A 12,948-nucleotide genomic window follows, 5' to 3' on the forward strand; every position below is an offset into this window, starting at 1 on the left:
ATATCCATAATCTATATAAAGAGAAGCATCAATTAAGGTAGGACATAAATCAATTACCTATTTGTTATCAGTTAATTTTTTTGTACATACTTCATAGAATGTAGTTATACAAACCTACACGATATCGTCCGGTCACCTCACGATGGCCTGGTGCTGTGGTTGAATCCCAGTGCACAGTGCATGTGACCTATGAATACAGTAAAAGGTGAGATAAACATGAGGTGCTAAAAAAAACCTCCTGCCCTCCTAACACAGCATCTGGCTTTACAGGGAGCTTTTCCTCCCTTTTCTTTAATAATATGAGAAGTACATTGTAAAATAACAGCAAAAACCAGCAACATTTATTATTATCAAGTCCTTCGTACTATAATTATATATACTATAGTTATATAAAATGTTATATCTTACATATACTTCTAAGTTTGTTTATACATACCAGCATCACCACAAACATAAATAATGTGCTGCACCATTACCTTAATTATGTGTCATTAAGCAATAGGAACTTTTCAGCTGTTATAATCTTATGGGATCGTCATATATGAGAACTGTCACTGACTAAGAATCATTGTGGCATGTGAGTTCTACATGATGAGATGTTCCTCTCAAAGTTTTACTGTATATCATCTCAGAATAAGGAACAGAAACTTATTTCCTCGTTAATTTCTTTGTTCTCAGTTTGCTAACAAGGAAGAAATTGGCATTGCCAATTAAAAGAATAAAACCTGTTTTATACTTGGAAAAATTGCTGTTGAGGGATTCATGGCATATATAAAATAGTTTTTGTTTATTCAAAACAGATAACTATAATTTATATCTATGAAACAATATACGCGCCGGGCAGTGGTGGTGCGTGCCTTGAGTCCCAGCACTCAGGAGGCAAAGGCAGGCAGATCTCTGAGTTCGAAGGCCACCCTGGTCTACAGAGCAAACAAGTGCCAGGACAGACTCCAAAGCTATACAGAGGAACCCTGTCTCATAAAACCAAAAACCAAACAAAACAAACCATACTCAGCCAAGTATAGTATTAAAATACATCTGTAATCTCCCTACTCAGTAGGCTAAGGAAGATTCTAAGTTCCAATTAGGCTGGGTAACGTAGTAAGACCCTTGTCTCAAAATGTGCTTGCAAATGCATTCTTGTGCCATTTGGTAGAAATTAGTGGAGCCTTTACTATATTGAGAACATTACAAAATTTCAATTATTATAAGCAGAAAACACATACCCGTCAGCAGTGACACCTCACATTGCCAGTCCCATAGTCATAAGCAGTGTGTGACCTGCTGTCTGTCTATAGATTTGCCTGTTATAGGCTGTTCATATGAGTCGTGGAATGTGTTATGTGGTTACTGCAAGCAGTGTTTAAGCAACAATATTAGTTATTGTGCCTTACACAGTATTAAAAGCCTTCAAAGAAAAAGATGTTAGGAATGAGAATTGTACTTGTTATTTAATTCTGTCCAAAGGAATATTTTCGCTTTAAAAAAAAATCTATTCCTAGCAACTTGTGACTTTCTAGAACCTTGAGCAAAAGCAATTGGATTGTCTGATTTTCCATTTGAAAGAAGCTACCACTTGCACAGAAAGCTACTGGTATTGGTTTATCACTGTGCTGCCTCAGCAGTTCTCCAGGTGCTTTATATAGGCCACATTCATTATTGTGAATTCCAAAGTTCTGATCAGATTTTGAAGTGATACATGATTCTTCTTTTTAAGATTCTCTCATTTTATGGAAAAATGTGTCAAAGCATAGCCATTTACTTTTAGTATATAAAGACTTGAATTTTAGACCGAAGTAATGAATCCACAAGTACATATTAGTTCTAAGTTTTTAATCCTTAAGTATGGAAGGAATTATTTTCATTTGTGAAAAGAGAGAGTTCAGGGGCCTTATTCTGCCAAGTGCCTCCCGGCCTTACTCTCTTGTCAGCAGTCATCATTTAAGTATAATCTTTTTCATAAAATTGTTTCTCTTTTTAATAAAACGCTTAGATTCCCCATTCTAGAAATGTGTTTCAAAGCACTTTTGGAAGACTATTTACTGTCTACCTAAAAGAAAAGTTATAATTAATAGTGAACATTAGATAGAAATATTCCATTTAGTACTTGCTTAAAATCTTTTTGAGTGATACAAACATATCAGCGGGCAACAGAAAAAGAAAGACACTGGGCCTGGACTTGGTCTTTTAAACCTCAAAACCCTCCCCAGTGACACTTTCTCCAACAAAGCCACACCAACTCCAACAAGGTCACACCTCCTAATCTTTTTCAGGTAGTACCACTCCTTGATTAACTAACCATTCAATTACACAACCAGTTGAGGGCCATTCTTATTTAAACCACCACTAGCCGGGCGGTGGTGGCGCACACCTTTAATCCCAGCACTCGGGAGGCAGAGGCAGGCGGATCTCTGTGAGTTCGAGGCCAGCCTGGTCTACAAGAGCTAGTTCCAGGACAGGAACCAAAAGCTACGGAGAAACCCTGTCTCGAAAAATCAAAAAAAAAAAAAAAAACCACCACAACTCCACGGTTCACCATTAAAGAGTTTCTGATAGTCAAGTCCAGAAGCAATGGTGCTTGCCTTTAATCCCAGCCCTCTCGAGGCAGATCTCTGAGTTCAAGGCCAGCCTGGTCTACTGAGTAAGTTCCAGAACAGCTAGCATGGCATAGTAAAAAAAACCCTGTCTCAATTTTAAAAAAAAGTTTCTGATGTTCAGATTTTCCTACAGTTGCGAAATAGAAACCATCTGTGGTCAATTTCTGTATCATTTTTATGTGGTTCCATCAGACAGTGCCCCAATAAAGCTGCTTCATCGGTGAGTTTTTGAGTTCACAGTGGTCAGTGGTGCAAAAGCAATGTACAATTAGTAGAAACTAGACTTGAAATTTTGAACTTTCAACAAATTGTAGTAGGCCAAAACTCCAACCATTCAAATGAACCTGTGACTGTGGCTAAGCTATTATGTTCTGGAAGATAGGATTATTCAAAATATTACTAAATTATCAGAAATTGAGCATTTGTAGTATTCGACTGTAAAATACCTAATTTAGATTCTAAAGTTTAGAACCTTTTTCAAAAAATTTCCTCCTTTCCAAAACAGGGTTTCCCTGTGTAGCAATAACAGCCCTGGCTGTCCTGGAATACTCTTTGTAGACTAGGCTAGCCTTGAATTCAGAGACCCACCTGCTTCTGCCTCTAAAGTGCTGGGATTGAAGGCATGCACCAACCACTATGCCTGGCACTTTTTCCAGTTGTTAAAGTAATGCATATAACACCTATATAAAAAGTCCTGATATAATTAAAAGTGAAAAGAGATTCCTCTAAATATCATTTCTACCCTAGCCGTGTCTGTGTTCATCACTGAACTGCTAACAATTGGATATATTTCAAGTCTTATTTATTTTTGAGACAGGGTCTCACAAAGCCCTGATAGCCTCAGATTTACTATGTGACCAAAGATGACAGTGAATTTATGGTTCTTCATCCTTGTGCCACCATGTCCAGTGATGCTTGGGATTAAACAGGGGGCTTGTGCACATACCAGACTCTACCAACTGAGCTACATCCTCAGTCCATGGCCCTTTCTTTTGGTAGAGCTTGTTAATCGAGCTACAAATATTTATAACTTGCTTTTTTTTTTTACTTTATATTAGTTTTTAAATTTTAATACAGAGTATTGGGACAAAGCTCCCAGACAACCATGCAAATGAGCAACAGCCAATCTGTAACTATATATATTCTATATATTATTATAGAATAATATTATAATATATAATATAATTAATATATATAATTATATATATTCTATAAAGCATTACCTTTTTAGTAATTGTTTAATTCATAATACAGATTTTTTTCTAGTTTCTTTAACCATTTGTCTTAATTAGATTTCTATTGTTTGGATAAAACAACCATGAGGAAAGGGTTTTTTGACTCTTCCATCACTGTCCATCATTGAGGGATATCAGAGCAGGAATTCAAGGAAGGAACCTAGAGGCAGAAACTGAAGCAAAGACTACTGAGGATGCTGCTTGCTGGCTTGCTCCCCATAGCTTTCTCTGCCTATTTTCTTACACAGCAGAGAACTACCAGCCCAGGTGTGACATCATCTGTAATAAGCTGGACCCTCCCACATCAGTAATTAGTCAAAAATTGCCCTGCATACTAGTTTTATGGAAGCATTTTCTCAGTTGAGAGTCCCTCTTCTCAGATGACTCTAGTCTAGCTTGTATCAAGTTGACAAAAAAATTAAATACACCATTCCTCTTCTGATACTTGTTATATCAAGTTTTTTGGGGCATTATGGACAATAATAAGATTTTATAACATTCTTTTGTATATGTATAGGTATTTCTATAGAGTAGATTTCTGTGAGTAGAATAATTAACTACCTAGGTTGATTCATAAATGTGCAATCTTCCTCTTCCTCTTCCTAACAAAGTTTTGACAGTCTTAGGCAAAAAAAGGATAAATTATAATGAGTATTTTCCTGTTTACTAGTGAGATTATTCATGTTGGTTGACTACAAATTGTTTCTGTGGTTGCTTACACATCTTTGGGGATTCTTTTTTTTCAATGGAACTTTTGTTTATTAGTATACCTGGCTGTCCTGAGCCTTTGTTTGCTTGGACTGTAAGGATAGATATATTTGGGTAAATGTTTTTTGATCTCTTGAGTTTGAGGCCAGCCAGGGCTACACATAGAAAATCTATCTTGAAAAAGAAGGGGGATGGGGTGAGGGTGTTCTTTGCTTTTTGTTGTTGTTGTTGTTGTTGTTAGATTAGCATGTAAAATAATGAGTTTCATCTGGTATCTTCATATGTTCTTGCTTCTCGCTCGTTACCTTCCTCGCTGCCCTCTCCTCTGTCTCCTACCCACCCCTAGCTGGGTACATTCTTTCCCTCCTTTTTGCTTTCTTGAGAGGGTTTTGTTGTGTTACAATCCTGGTTTTATATTCACCAACGTCTGCCTCAACCTCCCAAATGCTGGTATTACTGGCAGTCACCACTAAACTTAGTTTAATAATTTATCCACTGTTAATAATTGGTTTTAAATACTACCTTTGTCAAACAGCAACTATTTGCATATATAAACATGTGTTTCAGGATATTCTTGTTATATCCTGTATTGTCGTGATTAATTTTTCAGTGTTAGGAACCCAGCACAGGACCTGGTACATGATCTGGGGTTCTACAATTCTGCTACCTCCTCAGCTATAGTGAATATTTGCAGCATAAACAAATGTTACACCTTTACACAGTTAAAGTCATATTCTGCAGCATAAACAATGTAACACATCTTTACATAGTTAAAATAATATTCCACAATACTACATGCCCCACAGACATAAAATAGTTAAAAAATAAAGACAAATTATCAGTCATCTAACCCAAGAGAAGTCCAGTAGGTTTATAACACTTGGAATTACTGCCTATGTATTTGTTTAATGCATTAGTAACTCATTTACCTCTTTCTAAGTGCAAGCTTCGCTAGCCTACCCTTTTAAACCCTTTCACAGTCATTCCCTGTAGTTTCATACCATGATTCTGATATACATCTCCTTTCCCCTTCCACGGTTTTAGACTTTTCCTTTCATTTTCTCTTCCCTGCCCAGTCCAAACTTGGTACCTGAGAAAATCTTATTTGTGCCTATAGACCCATTTTATATACTAACTACCTTCTCTAGGAAGTTTGTCTTCATGGCGCCTGTAGGAGGGTTGTTCTTACCCTCAGTGTTCCTATGTGCTTCATAGTACTTATTCCTAGTTTCGAACTTCAGGCTGAATTGGGGTAGTAAACAAGCCATAAATGTTAACAAGGAATAAAGTATGCCTACTTGCAGAGAACTCACTAGAGTATGAAAAAGTTTAGAAGAAAAATAGATAGGAACTAAATATGCATGTCTATATGTGGTACTTTATGTTTGGGTTTTCTTGTTGTTGTTTTGGTTTGTTTTTTTTTGGGGGGGGGGACACAACAGTTTCTTACTGTATAGCTTCCGCTAGCATGGAACTCACTTTAATGACCATACTGGCTTTGAACTCATAGAGACCCATCTGCCTCTGCCTCCCAAGTGCTGGGGATAAAGGCATGTGCCACCATGACCTGTCAGAGGTCATAAGAGTTACAACAGGTGACAACTAGTGTTTAGATATCAACCCACCAGAGGAATGGTTATCTGATGGAGGTTAATCCTGTGCAGATGAGTCTGCAGGACCATTGACTGAAAGTGTTGCTAAGGCACTTGGTGTCACCCCAATGTCTGCACTGTAAAGTATAATCTCATGTGATGTGTATATTTAATCTCATGATTGCATCTCAGTCTATTGGGTACATATGTCTGGGGAAAAAGGCTTCATTTAGCTATATAGCCTTGATATATAGAATATATACTGGGACATGCTTTATAATTGGATCTATTTGTCCTACAAGGACTATGAAAACTTTAAAAAACTGCCTTGTTCTTTTGCTTATTGGGTGACTTTCCCCCAATATGTGGGACCCCAATAAGAAAATTTGGTCACACAGTCAAAAACCTTGGTTCCCACAGTCAAATCTCTGCTTCATTCCCTGTTATAAAATTTATACGCCAGCCGGGCAGTGGTGGTGCACACCTTTAATCCCAGCACTCGGGAGGCAGAGGCAGGCGGATCTCTGTGAGTTTGAGGCCAGCCTGGACTACAGGAGCTAGTTCCAGGACAGGATCCAAAGCTACAGAGAAACCCTTTCTTTAAAAAAAAAAAAAAAAAAGCCAAGTCTTTCAAATAGATCGCATTTGGGACCTTCAAAGATATGAGTATAGCACATCCACGCTTGTTTGATTCTTAGTCTTTCCTGATAAGGAGATTAGGTGTCCCAAATTCTCCTACAGCTGACTTGGGAAAGTGCTAACCTCAGTTGACCCCCAGCTCTAACCCTACAAAAGTTATTAAACTCCCTACACTTACTCGACTTACCGATACAGGATTTTAGTATAGAAATGTAGTGCCGCACGTGAACTCCCCCTCTCCCTTCCTATAATTTAAAGTCTCCTAAATCACCTTTTTTGCCTCTTAGTGCTGCCCAGGCTTCTCTCTAGCCACGCCTCCCTGAAGCCATAAAGAAGCTAACTGTCACTTGGGACAGCTCTTATCTGTTTTATGACTTTGAGAAATTTTGGTTCTGTCACTTGGTGATTACCAGAGAATTGCCTTTGTTTGTGTGTGTGTATAAACTGGAAACTTTGCAGCGGGACAGAACAATAAACTGGCATGAAGAAGTACAGAATGGGAGAGTTTGTTCATTCACCTTCAGATAGCCAGAGGAAAAAGAGTCCTTTTCACTTCTTGTAGATTCTAATCTGAATCCTGAGAGGGCTTCGAGGTTGGCTCTCCAATAGCCCTTGTTAGTGACCCGCTATGTGTGTGCTATTTTAATCACTAATGGCACTTTTATGTCAATTTTTGTTACCAGCCTGATCCAAACTTAGATTTCACTCATTTAAATTTTATTTATTATGTGCTGAACCTTAAATAGTGTGCTGGACTTAAGTTGAATATTTGTCTAGACACAGGAATGCCTTCCAGATTAGATGTGTGAGAGCCGACTAGGCTACTCTAAGTAATGTTTCATCATTGTAAGGCAAAATAGCAAGAATTGGGTTTCTACTCCACCTGTTCTATACAGTTGGACTATAAATGAATGGATATTCAAAAGTTGTTTTTTTTTTTTCCTCTCCTTAGTACTGGATGAATGAATACACATCATCTATTGGAATTGGAGTTTTTCATTCTGGAATTGAAGTGTATGGCAGAGGTATGTGTGCACATAGTTTAAATATGCTTTCTGGGGTTTCTTCCAGTTTAAAACAATACAGAATCAGTTGGGTGTTATTGGCACACGCCTTTAATCCCAGCACTTGGCAGGCAGAAGCAGGCGGATCTCTGTGAGTTTGCTGTCAACTTGGTCTACAAAGTTCCAGGACAGCTAGGACTGTTTCACAAAGAAACCCTATCTTGAAGAAAAAAAGAAAATACTGTTAGATCTTTTTCTTTGTCCCCTTTCTTTGAAGTGACTTACATATGTTATTGCAAAAAGTAGAATAAAACGCATTTGTTTATACTGTGCTTTGAAAAAAATGCCTGTGGTAGAATATAAAAGAGTACATTCATTATATTTTTTTCTAATTATTGTGTCTTTTAAAACATTTTTTTAGCCAGGCTTGGTGGCAAACACCTTTTTGCCCGGTACTCAGGAGACAGAGGCAGGCAGATTTCTCTGAGTTCAAGGCCAGCCTGGTCTACAGAATTTCAAGACAGCCAGAGCTACAAGTGAGACCTGTCTCAAAACCAAAGCCTGCCCAGACAGTGGTGGCGGACACCTTTAATCTCAGCACTCAAAAGGCAGAGGCGGGTGGATCTTTGTGAGTTCGAAGCCAACCTGGTTTACAGCTACACAGAGAATTCCTGTTTTGAAGAAGGAAAAAAAAAAAAAAAAACCAAACGCCTTCTTTCTGAAGTTGTTAAGTCATGATTGTTTTTCTCTAACATGTGTAAGAGTTCCTAAGAAACTTTTGCACTTTGAAAACTGCATAACAAAAATAATCATTTTGGTTAGTGGTAGAAAGTGTCAAATTGTTTTTTGGGTTTTTTTTTGTTTTTGGTTTTTCGAGACAGGGTTTCTCTGTGTTTTTGGAGCCTGTCCTGGAACTAGCTCTGTAGATCAGGCTGGTCTTGAACTCACAGAGATCCACCTGCCTCTGCCTCCCAAGTGCTGGGATTAGAGGCATGCGTCACCATCGCCTGGTGAAAGTGTCAAATTTGAAATACCAATTCCTTAGGGAATTTCAGTAAACATTGGATTTTGAAGGTCTATGAGTATCGATAGTCTATGCTAAGCACTCTTGCCTTTAGTAACATCTACCATTTTGCTCAATTATCGTGATATATCACTATGAATTGTACGCTTGCCTTTTATCGAAGTTCCTATATTTGCATAAGATAGGCAGTCTTTGTAACTTCCTAGAGTACATTATCTAATTCACCCAGGATAAACTATGTACCTTCTTGTTCACTAATTTTAAGTAAGCTCCATTTACTTAAATATTTCAAGAAGATGTTTCTGCTGTCTTTGTATCTGGGTAGAGAAGTGCTGATAATTAAATCCGTAGCCTCAAACTTGCTAAGCAGGTGCTGCACCTCTGGACTATGTCCCTAATCCCTATCATTCATATATATATATGTATAGGTTGCTTCTAGCTGCATCTCTGGACTATGTCCCTAATCCCTATCATTCATATATATGTATAGGTTGCTTCTAGCTGCACCTCTGGACTATGTCCCTAATCCCTATCATTCATATATATGTATAGGTTGCTTCTAGCTGCACCTCTGGACTATGTCCCTAATCCCTATCATTCATATATATATATGTATAGGTTGCTTCTAGCTGCACCTCTGGACTATGTCCCTAATCCCTATCATTCATATATATATATGTATAGGTTGCTTCTAGCTGCATCTCTGGACTATGTCCCTAATCCCTATCATTCATATATATGTATAGGTTGCTTCTAGCTGCACCTCTGGACTATGTCCCTAATCCCTATCATTCATATATATATATATGTATAGGTTGCTTCTAGCTGCACCTCTGGACTATGTCCCTAATCCCTATCATTCATATATATATATGTATAGGTTGCTTCTAGCTGCATCTCTGGACTATGTCCCTAATCCCTATCATTCATATATATGTATAGGTTGCTTCTAGCTGCACCTCTGGACTATGTCCCTAATCCCTATCATTCATATATATATATGTATAGGTTGCTTCTAGCTGCACCTCTGGACTATGTCCCTAATCCCTATCATTCATATATATATATGTATAGGTTGCTTCTAGCTGCATCTCTGGACTATGTCCCTAATCCCTATCATTCATATATATGTATAGGTTGCTTCTAGCTGCACCTCTGGACTATGTCCCTAATCCCTATCATTCATATATATATATGTATAGGTTGCTTCTAGCTGCAGTTTAGCTTATTCAGTCTTGGCTATAAAGACTTGTCATTTAAGCTTTACTTGAAATGAGTGCGCTTGCTAACTCCAAGAAACAATGAGGGGCTTCAGCTGAAATCTTCAATGATTAGAGTATTGCAGGTGGATGAGATTATAGCCTGTGGGTTTCCTATCTGACCTTTGGCCTAAGTTGTATTACTTTTTTTTAGTTAAATTTGAATAGTGTGTTATGGTTTCCTTAGTGCTATGAACTTTGAGACCATATGATCATGCTATTTATAGAGAATGTGGCATTTTTTAATAAAAAGAAATTAAGGCTCTAACTTGTCACCACTCACACTGCTAATAACTATCAGAACTAGAATTTGAGCCCAGATATTCTTATATGCTATTCCAGTGCTCTATTAACCTGCACAATTTTTACTCCCCTTCATAAAATAATTTAAAAACAAAAACATGATTCAAAACATGTTCGTGGAAACTCAGAGAAATTGTAATTGTTTCTTGTACAAAAAAAATAAAAACTAAAAGGACCTTTGTCTTCCCTTACTCTACTTAAGATTAAAATCCATGTGGGGCTGGAGAGATGGCTCAGCATTTAAGAGCACTGACTGCTCTTCCAGAAGTCCTGAGTTCAATTCCCAGCAACCACATGGTGGCTCACAACCATCTACAGTAGGACATGATGCCCTTTTTGGCATGCAGGTAAACATGCAGAGCACTCCTACATAACATAAACAAATAAAAAATTAAATCCATTCGAGGCCAGCCTGGTCTACAAGAGCTAGTTCCAGGACAAGCACCAAAAACTTGAGAGAAACCCTGTCTCAAAAATCCAAAAAAAAAATTAAATCAAAATAGGAAGCCAGGTGGTGGTGGCAGTACATGCCTTTAATCCCAGAAGGCAGAGGCAGGTAGATTTCTGAGTTCAAAGCCAGCCTGGTCTACAGAGCAAGTTCCAGGACAGCCAGGGTTACACAGAGAAACCCTGCCCCCAAAAAACAAAAACAAAAAACAATGATTTTTACCAAATCCAATCTGATTATATACAATATTTTAATAAAAATTATATAGAACTATTTATTGAATCTTTTGGGGTGTTTGTTTGTTTGTTTGTTTGTTGCTTGTTTTTGGATTTTCAAGACAGGGTTTCTCTAGTTTTTGGTGCCTGTCCTGGGACTAGCTCTTGTAGACCATACTGTCATCGAACTCACAGAGATCCGCTTGCCTCTGCCTCCTGAGTGCTGGGATTAAAGACGTGCAGCACCACCGCCCGGCTATTTATTGAATCTTAAAGAGGAGCAGGGCATGGTGGTATATGGTTGTATCCTGGTACTTAGGAAGCTAAAGTAAGAGGATTGTGGGTTTGAGGCCAGAATGAGACCCTACCTCAAGACCAGATAGACAAACAAAATTTAGGACAGGCATAGAAGTGGACCACCCATAATCTCACCAATTAGGGAGCAGAGACTAGAGCATTATTAAAAGTTAACCTGGGCTGCATTGCATAGTTAATCAGGTCAGTTTAGGGGTAACCAAATCGTTTCTTTAAAAAAAAAAAAAAAAGTTTATGTTTCTACAGAATCTATCTGAAGAGATACCCTTGGAGCTCAGTGGTTAAGAGTACTTGTTGCTGTTCCAGAGGACTAGAGTTCAACTCTGTTGGCTGTAGATGGAGGGAGACTAGAGTTAATAACCGTGACTCTAGCTCCAGGGGATCCATTGTCTTCTTCTGACCTCTGTGAAATCCAGCACTACTTGGTAGCATATACACCCAGATACACACATGACCAAATAAAATATAAATGAGAAAAACTAAACCTCATCTACCTCGTTCTTTGCTGTGTTTTGTCTCAAAACTTAAGAGTGTGTATTTAACAAATATGTTCATTTAAATAAGTATTTTGAGTCAGGCTTGCTATATAGCATGGCTGATCTGGAACTCACAGTGTAGACCAAGCTGTCCTCAAGCTTATAATGATCCTCCTGCCTCCACCTCTCTAGCACTGAGATTATAGGCATGTACCACCATGCCTAGTTATTTAGTAAATCTTAAGTGATAGGACTAACTTACTTAAACATTTATTTGGAATTGCTTATATCTACTAAGACTTTAAGAAAGAAAGAGAGAGAGAGAGAGAGAGAGAGAGAGAGAGAGAGAGAGAGAGAAAGGAAAGGAAAGAAAAAGAAAAAAGACTTTACCACTTAATATGAGATGCCAGAATTGAAGCCAGAAGCTCTGGTTCTTTCCTGTTCTGAAGCTATCTGCATTTTTGTTGTAGATAAGAGCATATAGCTGGAAATACACGTCTTAGGAGAACGTACAAATAGTGCCCTCCTAACTACAAGACTTGCTGTGAAGAATGTGAAGATGGTTGTGTATATTTTAATGTTGGTATTTTACTGTGCTTCAGCTTTGATGTTTTTTCTCAGATAGGGTCTCTATATATTGATGGAGGAGTTACTTTCATTTAATAAAGAAACTGCCTTGGCCCATTTGATAGGCCAACCCTTAGGTGGGTGGAGTAAACAGAACAGAATGCTGGGAGAAAGAAGCCGAGTCAGTCAGTCACCATGATTCTCCCACTCCAGACAGACGCATGTTAAGATCTTCCCTGGTAAGCCACCTCGTGGGCTACACAGATTATTAGAAATGGGTTAGATCAATATGTAAGAGCTAGTCAATAAGAGGCTAGAACTAATGGGCCAATCAGTGTTTAAATGAATACAGTTTCCGTGTAATTATTTCAGGTAAAGCTAGCCGTGCAGGAGCCGGGCGGCCGGAACGTAGCCTGCCGCTCCATATCTTCAACAATATATAGTTCAGACCTGCCTGGAATTCACTAGGAATAGCCCAGTCTAGCCTAAAACTCATGATCCATCTGCGTCCTGCGTGCTAAGATTACAGACATATACCCCTATGCGTGGTGCAGTGGTGTTTTCAC

General features: G+C 38.3%; 1 protein-coding gene across 1 annotated transcript in view; it reads left to right on the plus strand.

Annotated features, from left to right (window-relative positions):
- Desi2 (desumoylating isopeptidase 2) overlaps positions 1-12,948 on the plus strand; it is a 45,897-nt gene that overhangs the window by 21,988 nt on the left and 10,961 nt on the right. The window contains exon 2 of the mRNA XM_041635324.1: positions 7,724-7,796. Coding sequence (XP_041491258.1) covers positions 7,724-7,796 — 73 coding nt within the window. The remainder of the gene's footprint in view (positions 1-7,723; positions 7,797-12,948) is intronic.

The sequence above is a fragment of the Microtus oregoni genome, unplaced genomic scaffold, assembly GCF_018167655.1.
Source record: "Microtus oregoni isolate MIOR12 unplaced genomic scaffold, Mior012 000047F_ref0000412, whole genome shotgun sequence".
In the NCBI taxonomy this organism is placed as follows: Eukaryota; Metazoa; Chordata; class Mammalia; order Rodentia; family Cricetidae; genus Microtus; species Microtus oregoni.